At 40.7% G+C, this 13,201-nt stretch overlaps 1 protein-coding gene across 1 annotated transcript in view; it reads right to left on the bottom strand.

Annotated features, from left to right (window-relative positions):
- Window positions 1-13,201, bottom strand: part of WNT2 (Wnt family member 2) — a 47,752-nt gene that overhangs the window by 22,725 nt on the left and 11,826 nt on the right. Inside the window, exon 4 of the mRNA XM_045847660.1 lies at window positions 1,535-1,799. Within this exon, the coding sequence (XP_045703616.1) occupies window positions 1,535-1,799 (265 nt within the window). The remainder of the gene's footprint in view (window positions 1-1,534; window positions 1,800-13,201) is intronic.

The following is a 13,201-nucleotide window of genomic DNA, read 5'->3' as shown; positions in this document are numbered from 1 at the left end:
ACAATTGGGATAATGACATCTAGGGCTGCTTATCTGATTTTAAAACATAAGATGTTCTTCCTTCTTCCCTCTCCTTCTATTTTTTTTTTCAGTAACCAGTTCCAATGCACTGACGTCATAGGGCGGCTCTAAGGACTAAATAAAACCATGTGTGCAATGATCTTAGCCCAGTACCTGGCACATAGGAGTCAATACGTAGTTCCTGAAATGACCCTGATCATCATCCCCATTTCTGTCTGAGGAGCCTGAGGTTAAGTAGCTACTTAACAGCAAGAGGGACCCAAGCCTCTGGGACAATCTGTATTAAAGCACAGGTTTTATGGAGATTCCACTGAAACTGTGGCCTGACAGGAAGGATGACTTGTTAGAGGTCCCAAAGCATGTCAGGAATGTAGCAGTGCACAGCATCTGGCCCTCTTTTCTGGGTAGTTATTAATCCATAGACTGCATGTACAAACCTGCTCAAGTGCTGCAAAGAACTAGCTCATCAGCCATGAAGGAAATTGAACCACTCAGGACAAAGAAGAGGCTTTGGACTTCTTGTGACATTCCCCGGTAATCATGCTTCTTGGTTAGTCTAATGTTAGGAGCTGGCAGCCATCTGCCCTGTTTTACTGGTTCCTTTGCAATTACTTTGGAATGTAAAACAAATGCAGAATTTAAATTTGAGGATATTTTTCTGATAATGCATTCCCTTGCTCTCTACTAAGTCTGAGAAGTTGGCTTAAGCCAAAGTTGGCTGTAGGCTCCCTATCACCTCCTTTCCACTGAGACTTTTACTCATTCTTATTTTGTACCAGATTCTTTACAAAGACTGTGCTAGGCTGAGTTCAGTGCTGACTGGGAGGGGTGAGAGGTGGAGAACAGCAGAGGTATAAAATGCACAGGGAACCACTGTGTCAAGGTTGATGGAGCTGCTCCTGAGAGAGCTCATGACAGGAAAGGTGCTGTGTGCAAGCAAAGGTGTAGCCTTAATAAATGCAGTTCCTCCTACACAGCCCTCAACTACTGCCCACCAGCAGCCAAGCCAGTGGGGATGAATTCTTTTTCTGGTATATGGGAACTTCTGAACATATTGGAGAATGCAAGGAATGTGAAGTATAGGAGATTTCAAAAAGGGCAAACCTCAAAGCCCTGGGACCCTCTTCCATAGTCACAGAAGCAGGATTTGTAAAGGGCAATATACACTGCAAAGCTATCCTCTCATCTTCAGGATCACAGGAAAGGTGCTGGGCTGCCATAAGTTGTGTAGATTAATCCACCAATTTGAGTTTTGTCCAGGCTGAAGAATTTTGCAAATCTGCATATTTTGAGTTTTTGCCACAAACCTTCTTGTTAGGTTCCCATTTCTCCAGAATCTTAGAAGAGCTCTCTGTGCACTTTAAATATGAGTGATAAGAACATAGCTTTGACCCTGAAGGCAGCAGGCTGTACTTACAGAATTGGCAGGCTGAACATACAGAACTGCATTTAAATCAGGCAGTACTGATAGCTGGAAGAATTAGGTGCTGTGAATAAAGTATTTTGAACTTACCTGCATCTCGGTCCCTGATACAGTAATCTGGAGAATTCTCAAAATACACCAGGTCATTTTTCGTTGGCTTCTTAAACCTCTTGTTAGCCACAGTGAAACCAGTGCCATCCTGGTTCATGACGACCTGGATGGCCCCGCTGTACTTCTTCCACAGATAATCGCCTGTTTTTCTGAAGTCAGCCATGGCCAGCCAGCATGTCCTCAGCGTACATGAGCCACTCACACCATGACACTTGCACTCTTGTTTCAAGAACCTCTTCACAGCCTGCCAAAAAAGACAAGAAAGGTCAGTGGAGCTAGACTCAAGCTTGTGACACGTGCCACAACTTTCCAAACAACCAAGAAGTGACCGAAGACACAGGACCCCAGGGCTTAGGACTGGGAGATGTCTGAGGTCACTTGCTGGTCACTTCAGCCACACTGCACTGACTACAGCATGCAGGGAGGTGGGCGTGAGGGGCAATGCTATCAATATAACAAAAACCTCACTTATTTTAATTTAATGGATATGGGGCCAGTTTGAAGAGTAAGGCAATGAATTAGAGTATTTTCTAGATAAATATTCATATATCATATTTAAAATGTATGCTATTACTCAAACTAGGTGAACAAAGTAATTGCTAAGCCCATAATAGGGACTGTTACTATTTACGGTGTCCTCAGGAAAGTGCTAATGCTTTCTACACTCCATCTCAATGAACTTAATCTTCACAACAATCCTATGCTACCATTCTATACTTATTTTCACATCTTAGGAGCAAAAGGTCCTGGACAGGTGGGACCCACATGGAGCAGAGTCAGGGAGCCAAGATGGCCCTCCTAGGGTTGTGTCTGTGGCAGAGGCCTGCCATCCAGGACCCCCACAATATAAAGATATGGGGGCAGGGGCACGTGGGGGACTTGTAGTTCCAGAACAGAAGTTCATTCTGATGTCTTTTAAAAATACCCAGGTCCCTGTAACCTGGCATACCAAACTAACAACATTCCTCCTGCTCACTTTGCTATCCTTGCCCTCCAAAGCTGGCTCATGAGGACAAGGACAGATTCCCAACGTAACAGGGCTCAGTGCACTCTGATGAGCTAGGTAGGAAACATCTAGGTGATGAGGCCCAACCTGGGAAGGATGTGAGTGAATTAACAACCTCAGGGCCACTATGATGTCTTGGCTCCTTTGGCTCTAGAATGATTTTGACACATTTCCAGGCATCTGAATGAATTGCTGGAATGAAGAACATTTCTGCACATTTTGTTCTATTGAGCCTTGGTCAGAAACTGAGTCTGTGGAAAAGACAAACCAGGTTTGAGCACCAGGGGTAACTTACCTGGGGTGCAGCCCTGGGGAGGGGCAACCTGGAATATTTAGATTCCTGTGTGTTTGGAGGATGGGGGAGGAAGTTCCACCTGGGCCACTGCTGGAGCCACCCACTCACGTCACACACTCATTACCCTATACCAGAATCTCAGGGAGTAGGCAGAGCAGGCTTCCAATTACTACCTTTAGATTTGTAGAACTAATTCTCTCAATATGCTACTCTAAGAGTTTTGTTCAGAGTAACACTTTGCAAAATGTCAGGAAGGGGATTCCTGCCCCCTCTGTGCCCACCCCAGATAGCCTCTGTCTTGAGGGTCCAAATTCAGGATGGGGACTCTCAGCAGGGGGTTTCTCCTCCTTTGCTCTGTGACTGAGCCAAGGACCAAAGTCATGGTCCTGTGAGATTTCCAAAGCTGAGCACCCTCCTTCTCCTTCTCATGTCACTTTGAGTATCTGATGGGGGTACCCCCCATCTACACATAGTTGTCAGTTGAGATCTCTCTTGAGCTTGGGAATTGATTATGAATGCTCATTCTTCACAGTTGATTCCTTTTAAAGCTGAGTTATTTACTCCTAAGTTAATACTCGTAGCTTTAAAAATGACTAGAGATATTACTCCCTTCCTTTTACAATGCTAAGTTACCAGGTTGCAAACTTCAAAGTTGGGATTTTTATATGATTAGTTGGAGGATTTGCATATTAATTTAAGGTTAGATCTTAAAGATGCACCTTATGAGTCCCTGAAAATACATGTGGCAGTGGTACCCATTGTTGATCATCACAATATTGAGTGAAAATGGCCATTCCCTTCTTCCTTCCTCATTTTTTTCAGCTGTTTGACAGCCACATGCTTCAGAGCAGACCAAATCAATAATATTAATCTCATTGTTCTGCCCCTGACTCTTCTGTGGCAGACAGCATGTGATAATTCATTTTGGGCCAATGTGATGTCAGGACTAATCTGTCAGAGGACTTATAGGAAAGGCTTCTTTGCTCTTTAAAAAACGTATTTAAAATCCTAATATAAATTGGATTGTGTTTTTCTCAAGTTTTGAATTATGCATACTCTGCTTCCCTCCATTCTTTTGAATAAATCAATAATTAACTGGATAATGTTTCAAACTTATTATAATAGGGAAAAGTAGAGAGAGAAATATGGGGGATTGCATTGCATCTTCCAAACTCATAGTCATCAAAAATCTATTAAACAGGCCATTCACAGAAGAAATACAAAGTACTAACAAAAAGACATTAAACTTCACTAGTAATGAGAGAAATGCAAAGTGAAACACCATTTTTTAAAAGATGGAGACATAGGTAGATACACTTTGCCTCCTCACAAAACCAAAACAAAGACAACAAATTTAAAAACAAATACAACCAGAATTGTCAGAAAATTGAACCATATGGAAGCCCAACAACCAAGGAATTAAAGAAGAAACATTCATCGAGACTGGTAGGAAGGGCAGGGACAGGCAGCTGGGAGGGAGAGGACTCTTGACAAGGCAGTGGTTGGAAGACCTGGGTGGGTGAGGTGGCAGCTGGCAGACCAGGTGGTCCCACATTTGAGTGCAGATAAACCAGGAGGAACAACTGGGGAGTGACACAGACCATGTAAACCAGGGTCCCAGTATGGGGAAATAAAGCCTCAAAACCTCTGACTGAAAAAACCTGTGGGGATTGCAACAGTGAGTCCTGTCAGACTCTAGTCTGACAGGAGAGTTCACTGGGGAGACCCACATGGTCCTAGAATGTACATAAACTCACCCACCCAGGAATCAGCACCAGAAGGGCCCAATTTGCTTGTGGGTAGTGAAGGAAGTGACTGAAAGCCAGCCCAGAGCAAATAGCATTGCTCCCTTTCGGGCCCTTCCCCCACATACAGCACCACAAATCAGCCATGTGAGTTGGCCTGCCCTGGAAAATACCTAAGACTCTGCCCCTTACTACTAAAGGCATGCTGAGACAAAAAGCCCCAAATGAAAGAACAGATCAAAGCTCCAGAAAACATACAACTAAGTGATGAAGAGATAGCCAACCTACTAGATGCACAGTTTAAAACAATGGTAATCAGAATGTTCACAGAATTGGTTGAATATGGTCACAAAATAGAGGAAAGAGTGAAGGCTATACAGAGTGAAATAAAGGAAAATATACAGGGAACCAACAGTGACAGGAAGGAAACTGGGGCTCAAATCAACAATTTGGTCAAGAAGGGAGAAATAAACATTCAACCAGAACAGAATGAAGAAATAAGAATTCAAGAAAATGAGGCTTAGGAACCTTCAGGACAACTTTAAATGTTCCAACATCCTACTCACAAGGGTGCCTTAAGGAGAAGAGAAAGAGCAAGAAATTTGAAAACTTATTTGAAAAAATAATGAAGGAGAACTTTCCTAATCTAGCAAAGGAAATAGACTTCCAGGAAGTCCAGGAAGCCCAGAGAGTCCCAAAGAAGTTGAATCCAAGGAAGAACACACCAAGACACATCATAATTACATTATCCAAGGTTAAAGATAAAGAGAGGATCTTAAAAGCAGCAAGAGAGAAGGAGACAGTTACCTCCAAAGGAGTGCCCATAAAGCTATCAGCTGATTTCTCAAAAGAAACCTTGCAGGTAAGAAGGGACTAGAAAGAAGTATTTGAAGTCATGAAAGGCAAGGACCTATGTCCAAGATTACTTTATCCAGTAAAGCTATCATTTGGAATGGAAGGGTAGATAAAGTGCTTCCCAGATAAGGTCAAGTTAAAGTAGTTCATCATCACTAATCCCTTATTATATAAATTGTTAAAGGGGCTTATCTAAGAAAAAGAAGATCAAATACTATAAACAGTAAAATGACAAAAAACCCACAAATATCAACCAAACCTAAAAAGCAAAAACACCATTTTTTTGGCCTAGAAGATTAGCATACAGTAAAAATATTGATAATAGGAGTGTTGGTAAGAGTATGGGGAAGGAGATGCTTTAACAAACTTTTGATGGGAGAATAAACTGATGTTCCACTTAAGTGGAGGGAATTTTTGAAACACTGTATTTTCAATGTACGTGTCATTTCACCTTGGTGATTCCACTTTGGAAACAACTGCACAGTTTTGAAAGATTCACACGTACATAAATGTCCATTGCAACATAATTAGCAATAGCAAAATACTAGGAAAAACCCCAAATGGCATCAATAGAAAAATGGTTAAGCACTCTATGGCATGTGCTTACTGATGGAATATTATGTGGTATTTGAATAATGAGGTAGATCAGTCTTACAGGCATAAAAGAAAGTCAAGTGATGGAAACAAAAGGCAGAACAACATATGTGGTAGGTCCCACTTTTTAAAGGCCTGCATGTGTGTCTACACACAAAGGAGGAAGGGAAAGAATATTCTTTTACAATTTGGCTACAGTCTGAGGGGTTGCACAGTCTGGTAAAAGAGGTAAAAACAGAGTCCAACTATCTGCACAGTAAACTACATGAATTTGGGGACTGTTCTCTGGCACCTGGAAAGAGCAGAACAGTGGTTCTCATTCTGGTTACATATTAAAATCAGCTGGTGATGTTTCCAGCACACAGACACCACCTCTCCCTGAACTGAACAAATTAGAACCTGGGAGGGGTTGGGGGCCCAGCCTTGTTCTCAGGTGCTTCTTATAGCTGCCAAGGTTGAGAGCCTCTCCTCCAAGCCCAAGAGTGCTGTGGAGGAGGAGAATAGCCACAGCACCACCACCCGGGCCAGGGCCGAGGAGAATCAGAACAGGTGGGCTATTCCTGTGAACGGGGCGGCATTACCGTCCTGGGAACAGGGATATATGACTAGTGAATTAGAAGTTGGGTCCGACCCTAGGCCTTCAGGGAAAAGATGGCCACAAGCAACAATTTACCCTAGTGCTTTTTTGGAGGGAAAGAAAGATGATGCTGGCCAGTGGGGTAAAAGCTCAGCACTTTTACAGGAACAATCTGCAGAGAAGGTTCCTGAAAGGACGCATGCCCACCCCCACCCTGGGGGCCTTGGGAGGTGCTGGGTGAGGGGTGGGTGGGTTTCCACACAGGCCGCTGATGGAGTGGCTGCAAACATTTCATCTGCTCTGTAAAGGAAATAGTGAGCAAATAAGAACCTGGGGATGTCCCAGGGGCTGCCAGACACTCTGGGGCTTCTTGTGTTTGTGTGTCTGTGTATATGTGTATATCATTTGTTTTATCTTCATCTGAGGAAATTGTTTTCTTCATTGCTTTTAGAGAGAGTGGAGGGGGAGAGAAAAGGATTGCACCTGGTGCTGTGGATCGACTGCAGCTTAGGTATGTGCCCTGAAGGTGAATCCAATCTGCAATTTTTGAGCTACAGGATGATGCTCCAACCAACTGAACCACAATGACTAGGGCATGTTTCTTTTTAATAATTACTTTCAAATTTTTAATTAAGGAAATATGTGCACATGATTTTAAAATTCGCATAGTCCAGAGAGAATCAGGGTGAAAAGCAATAGCCCTCTGCTGTACCCTTCTCCTCATCTCTCCTCTCTTCACTCTCTTCCCTGCCTGGGGAGCCCAGCCCAGAGGGGGTCATTTTTAATGAATTCTGCTTTAGTCTTTTGGTGGCTGCTGAAATGCTTCTGCAGCCAGTTCTCGCTAGCTGAACTTTATGAGAAATAGAAAAAGGCATCCCATCCTCAAGATACTTGATGGACATCTGGTAGAAAATCGCCGTCATAACTAAACAAATGTACAATAGCAAGAGGTGAGTGGAGCCCTCTGGAGAAGCACAGTGCAAACATGGCACAACTGAATGTGGCAGCTCTGCATGTCACCGTTTATTTATCTACCAGTCAATGTTCTGTATTTCTTCATAGACTTCTTATTATAGAGAGTGAGAACTTCACCTCAGCCTCCCTTTCCTCACCCCAACTCCCAACATGCTGCATCACAATTCTGGTAATCTCTGCAATTTCAAAGAGCAACCTTACATTTCCTTTCTTGTTCCAGAAGTCACAGGTGCTGTCTTTTATGAGGATATTGCAGTCTTTCCTCCCTTTCACCCCACTCTCAGTCAGAAGCACCTGTCCTCTTGTAGGGACAAAGATGATAGCATTAACATTCTCCTCTGTAACTATGGTTAAGTTGCCCACAATATATCTAGACTTTGATGCTATAAACTGGAAACAAAAAATATTTATGTAATACTGATAACTGCACAACCATGGACAATGCCAGGATTGAATTTTACAATGTATGGTCCAATATCATAATCTCTGTGACAAAAGAAGAATGTGTCTGAGTGGAGTTTGGTGTTTTCTCATTTTACTTGCAACCAATTGCATTTACTATAACAATATTTTCCACTCTCTCGATCATTCCACCTACTCCATCACTTCTCCTGATATCCTGGGTGTGGGGGAGCAGTCCATGGTCCTCCATCTTCTTATTCCAATGTGGACTGGCTACACAGCTGAGACCTACCATCATGCTGTCCTAAGGTGGACATGCTCTGCCAGATGCCATGTTTTCTCTTTTTTTCCTCCTTTATTCCTTTGCTGCAGCCCCTTCTTCATTAACTCCTTCAAGGTGCACAGGGGATACATTTTCTGAGCTCTTGTATGTCCAAGTTGTCTTTATTCAGCCATAACACTTGATTAATAGTTTGATTCATATCTATTAATCAAACTAACTAACAATAGTTTGGCTAATAATTTGATTAATGGGTACAGAATTTGGGGTTGAAAATAATTTTCCCTGAAAACTGTGGAGGTGTTGCTCCATAGGCTTTGGCCTGTAGTGTTATGGATGGGAAGTCTGGTGTCTCAGTGATTTTTTCAAAACTGATATTTTTCACTTTGTATTTTTTTCTACACAAAAGATTCTAGAACCTTTCTATTATCTTTGGTGTGCTGAAATGTCACAATGATATACTTAGAAATTAAAAAAATTAATCCTTCTGAGCCTTCAGTGGGCCTTTTTAATCTGGAAACTCATGTCCTTCGGCACTGAGACATTCTCTTAACATTTTATTTCCCTCTACTTTTTAGTCTCTTTTATGGTATTCTAATTACTCAGTTGCTGAACCTTCTGAATCCATCCTCCATGTCTCTTACATTTTTCTCTTTAATATTTTTAGTACATTCTTCCTGGCTTCTTGAAGAAGAAATTCCATTAGAGTAACACTCTTGGCTCTCCCCACCCCCCTTACTCATTTCTCTCCTGGAGGTGAGGAAGTGCCTTGCCCCACTGGTGAATTTAGAGGAAGGGGCAGGACTTGTGTGCCTGGGTTCCTTCTCTTCGGGCATCTGCCAAAGTGAGATGAGTTATAATCAGTTCCTACCCTCCAGTAAGGGGTTCCCTGCAGAAGCTCCAGTGCACAGGCAGTGAGAGGGTAAGTAAGCTTGCACAGCTCATGAGATAAAGAACATGAGAAAGAATCCATTACGATGACTTGCTGTCTCTCTCCAGTGAGTGATGCTGAGAGCATTTTCCAGAAACTTGGGCCACAGGCAAAGGCACAGTTAGGTCCCATTTTCTATTTTGACTTGAATCTTTGCTAAAGGGTCTCTTGTTCTACTTCCTTTTTCTCTGATTCTTAAAGCAAGCTGCTGTCAATATTCCATGTTCAGCCTTGTCTTTTGCTCCTCTCTTCACATTCTCACAGCTCTCATGGCTTTTTATATCACCCTCTTGGGCAGCACAATTCTTTAGCAGCCCTTCTCCCCTCACCATTTGCTTTATCCCATCTAATATTTACTCTGTGGCATCCTGTCAGTAAATACTTGCTCATTTGACATGACTACTTTTAAAAAGACTCTTGGTGTTTAGCCTCATGGAAACTATTGTTAGCTTGACATAATTTTCTCAATAAAAAACCTTCAATAAGCTCATAATTGCTTCAATGCTGATATTTCAGCAAATTTTTTGTTTCTTAAATCTTTGATTTTGAGCATTTTAAGCCTTCAGGTCTGCAAAGGCTACTCTCTTAGAATTTAAGAAACTTGTAAATATTAGCATTCTATACCACAGACAAGTCTGAACATAAAAACAAGCTATGGAAGAAGTATATACATTCACTGTTCAGGCTAGAACAACCCTATTTTATATTCATCTGCCTCAGCTTACTGTCAGAGCATAATATGGCATAGTATCATTAGGATCTCACCAATATCAAATATGCGAAGTACTTTATTTTCACTATTTTCATCCCACCGTACAGATGAGGTTATTCACACAACTGGAAGCTGAGGACCCATGAAGGATGTAACCCATGCCCATCTGACACCAAGTCAACACCTTAAATCACTCCACCAGTGTTTCTAATACTGGGGTTTGCCAACCCCTGGGGGTTCATGTTCTCTGGGTTCAGTGGATTCTACGAAAGCTTTTACACTTAGTGTTTGCATATCTAATTAGTCTACAAAGAATTGTTTTGCCAGTTATAAAGACAAATTTCTCCCAAGGAGAATTAAATTTTGGTTTCTTAAGTCAACTTTTCTGAAGACTGAGTCCAAGCAATGCTAGTGTGTCTTTGTAAAACTTTTTACATGAGATATTTTTTCTTCTAAGTTCCTGCATTTTGCTAAGTTTACAACTCCTGCATTGTGCCACAGGGATTCATCTCCTGTCAGAAAAAGGGCAGTCCACCTGTTTGAAAAGTATGCCAACTTAACAACTGACCTTGCCTTAGAAATCCTGCCTAAAATTTATTTTAGGTCCTTAGATGGCATGTTTTAACTAACTTATTAACTTGAACATTCAAAGGAGTGTTAGTACTTCACTTTTAGCTGGGTGCATGCCATAAAGCAACTAACATATTTCTGGACCTATATCAGTTTTCCTGAGGGAAATACACATTAACAACATTATTTAATTTTCAGATGCTGGCTTAAAGCCAAGTACATTTATTAACAGTTAAATTCTTTTGACAGGTCCATGTCTCTGTGAGTAACTGAAAATCAGACTAACTTATATCTTTCAAACATTAAAATTAAGAAAACAAGCTCTAAGCTCTAAAATTAAGAAAACAAGAAATGTTTATTACTGTACTGTGCAGTTGATTTGCTTATATAGTCATTTATTAACTTAGATAAGACACTGATTTCTTGAGCACTGTCATTCTTTAAAAACAATGATGGCAGGTGGGCTTAGGTAGGAAATAGAAGATGTGGAATTTATAGAACATTACTGTTGACTAACCATATATATAATAATTCTTATTGACTAATGAGGCAGTCTCTAAAACATTTTTCTGTAAGTGATAGGACTTTACATGGAACTGTAATAATTTTGCTAAGAGTTATTCTCTACCTCGAGACTTTAATTCTGGTTAGTTTTTAATTCATATGTTAAATAAAGATCTACAATATCAAGCACATTCTACTTTTGGGTCCAACAAGATGGAGGTGAGGCAGGTAGAGGTGGTCTCATTTTTTAAAATACATCTAATTTTGTGAACTAAGGAGACCAATCAGAAAACACACATCTAAGTGAAGGTTGTGCCTAATAAAGATGCTGAACACTATTTAAGGGAGGGTTAGGATGAATAGGAGGTTAAAGCTAGCTGGCTCTGTAGTTTAGTTCAGTATTATCATTTTCTTCTCTATTGATAATTCCCTTTTGAAGGTGATTGCTTTTGAATCCTGCCCAGTTCTCTTGGTTCAGACCCATTATTTATTATGTATCTTAAACAGGATCTATTCTTGGAAGTCTTCATTAGGCCCTAGGTTTACTTGCCTATAAGACTGAGTTTACATCTTATACAATACCAATTCCCATTGATTTCGGAGACATTTTCTGTAGACGGAGCTTAGAAGTTTTCGCTTAATCTGGGTGCCCCAATCAGCCAACCACAGCACTGATCTTTAGTGCTGGCTTGGGTGGGGCATGAAACTAGAAACTCTGGATCCCTTCACCCTCTGAATTTCTTCCATATAAAATACAGGGTGTCAAGTAACGCTAGAATTTCAGTTAGCAAATAAATTTAATTTGTTTGCTAAGTCTGTCCACCCTATATACCTTCATCTCTTCATATGCAAAGTGTGGATAATAATACTACCTACCTATTAGGCTTGCTTAAAACCTGGTGCATATGTGTATATATTTTATCTTAGATAGCAATTCTTGTTAGGTAACTTGTCCAAGATCATGTTGAAATATTAGAACCAGTGTTCTGAGTCCAAAGCCCCAGCCTTCATATTGTTTCAGTCAAGATGATGTTAATAGCTAAGAACCCCTAATGAGCAAAGTAGCCAACAATAATGTAAACATTATATTAAAAATATAAATATCAACACAGTTGTCATATGCCAACTTTTAATTAACAAACATTGGGAAGCTTACTATCTATATCAAGCCTTCTATTTTTATTTAATGTTGAAAATAAAATGCAAGAAGGTAGGAATTTCTCATAATTTTTCTAGTAAGTCTATTTTTAAGTCATTAGTTCAAACATCACAGAAGTTTGAACTCTGAAATCTATCACTTAAAGTGGACTCTAGAGAAATTAGCAATGCATAAGAATGAAACTTAAGTATTCAATTTCCCCCCTTCTACCATTGTTCATACCTGCCTATTGCTTCACAATGACATCCAAGTATCTTAGCATAACATTCAAGGATCTCCAGATCTGGCTGAGATTTCAGTTTGCAGCCTCAGTTTCTATTAATTCGCAGTTATGATCTCCACCTGAGAACACTTGTCATTCCTCAACTCTGATGTTCTTTCCATCCCAGTATGTTTTTTGCTCCTGTAGTCCCTCCATCCTGAAAAGCATTTTCCCTGTCTCAACCAAGGAAAATCTTTATTTCCAGCTCAAATACCCAATTGTTTCAGATAAAACCTTTCTCTCCTCAGCTAACTGGCCCTTTGGCCAATTTTTCTGTTCTACCACCCAGCTTAGAGCTTGCCTTGCAGTTGTGTTTCATTTGTCTCTGACTAAAATTTAGTTTCTTGTAGTCAGTGGATTCTTTGTCTTAGTCTCACACTTATAACTTATATAACTTAGTCTCCACATATAACTTAGTGGCACAAATAGTGATTTTCCCAGAGTTAATTCCCTAATAAATTAACCATTAAGACAAATTGAGTCCAGTAACATATAGGAATAGAGTTCTCAAACTTGTAGGGTCATTAGTTGAAATTTTGTGAATCCACTGAAAAAGGCTAAATTGAGTTGAGCAGTTCACAATTATTAGCAGTTATGTATCTGACATTTAAAATGTTTTCCCTGTTGCTTAAAAAAAATAACACATCCCTGGCCAGCTGGCTCAGTTGGTTCAAGCATCGTTTCATACACCAAAAGGTTGCAGGTTTGATTCCTGGTCAGGGCACATACCTAGGCTGTTGGTTCAATCCCCAGCTGGGGAGCATATGGGAGATAACCAA

The sequence above is a fragment of the Phyllostomus hastatus genome, unplaced genomic scaffold (genome assembly GCF_019186645.2).
Source record: "Phyllostomus hastatus isolate PE091 unplaced genomic scaffold, TTU_PhHast_1.1 phas_contig_118, whole genome shotgun sequence".
Classification (NCBI taxonomy): Eukaryota; Metazoa; Chordata; class Mammalia; order Chiroptera; family Phyllostomidae; genus Phyllostomus; species Phyllostomus hastatus.
Note: the sequence above shows the minus strand (reverse complement) of the source record. Positions and strands in the feature narration are given on the sequence as shown.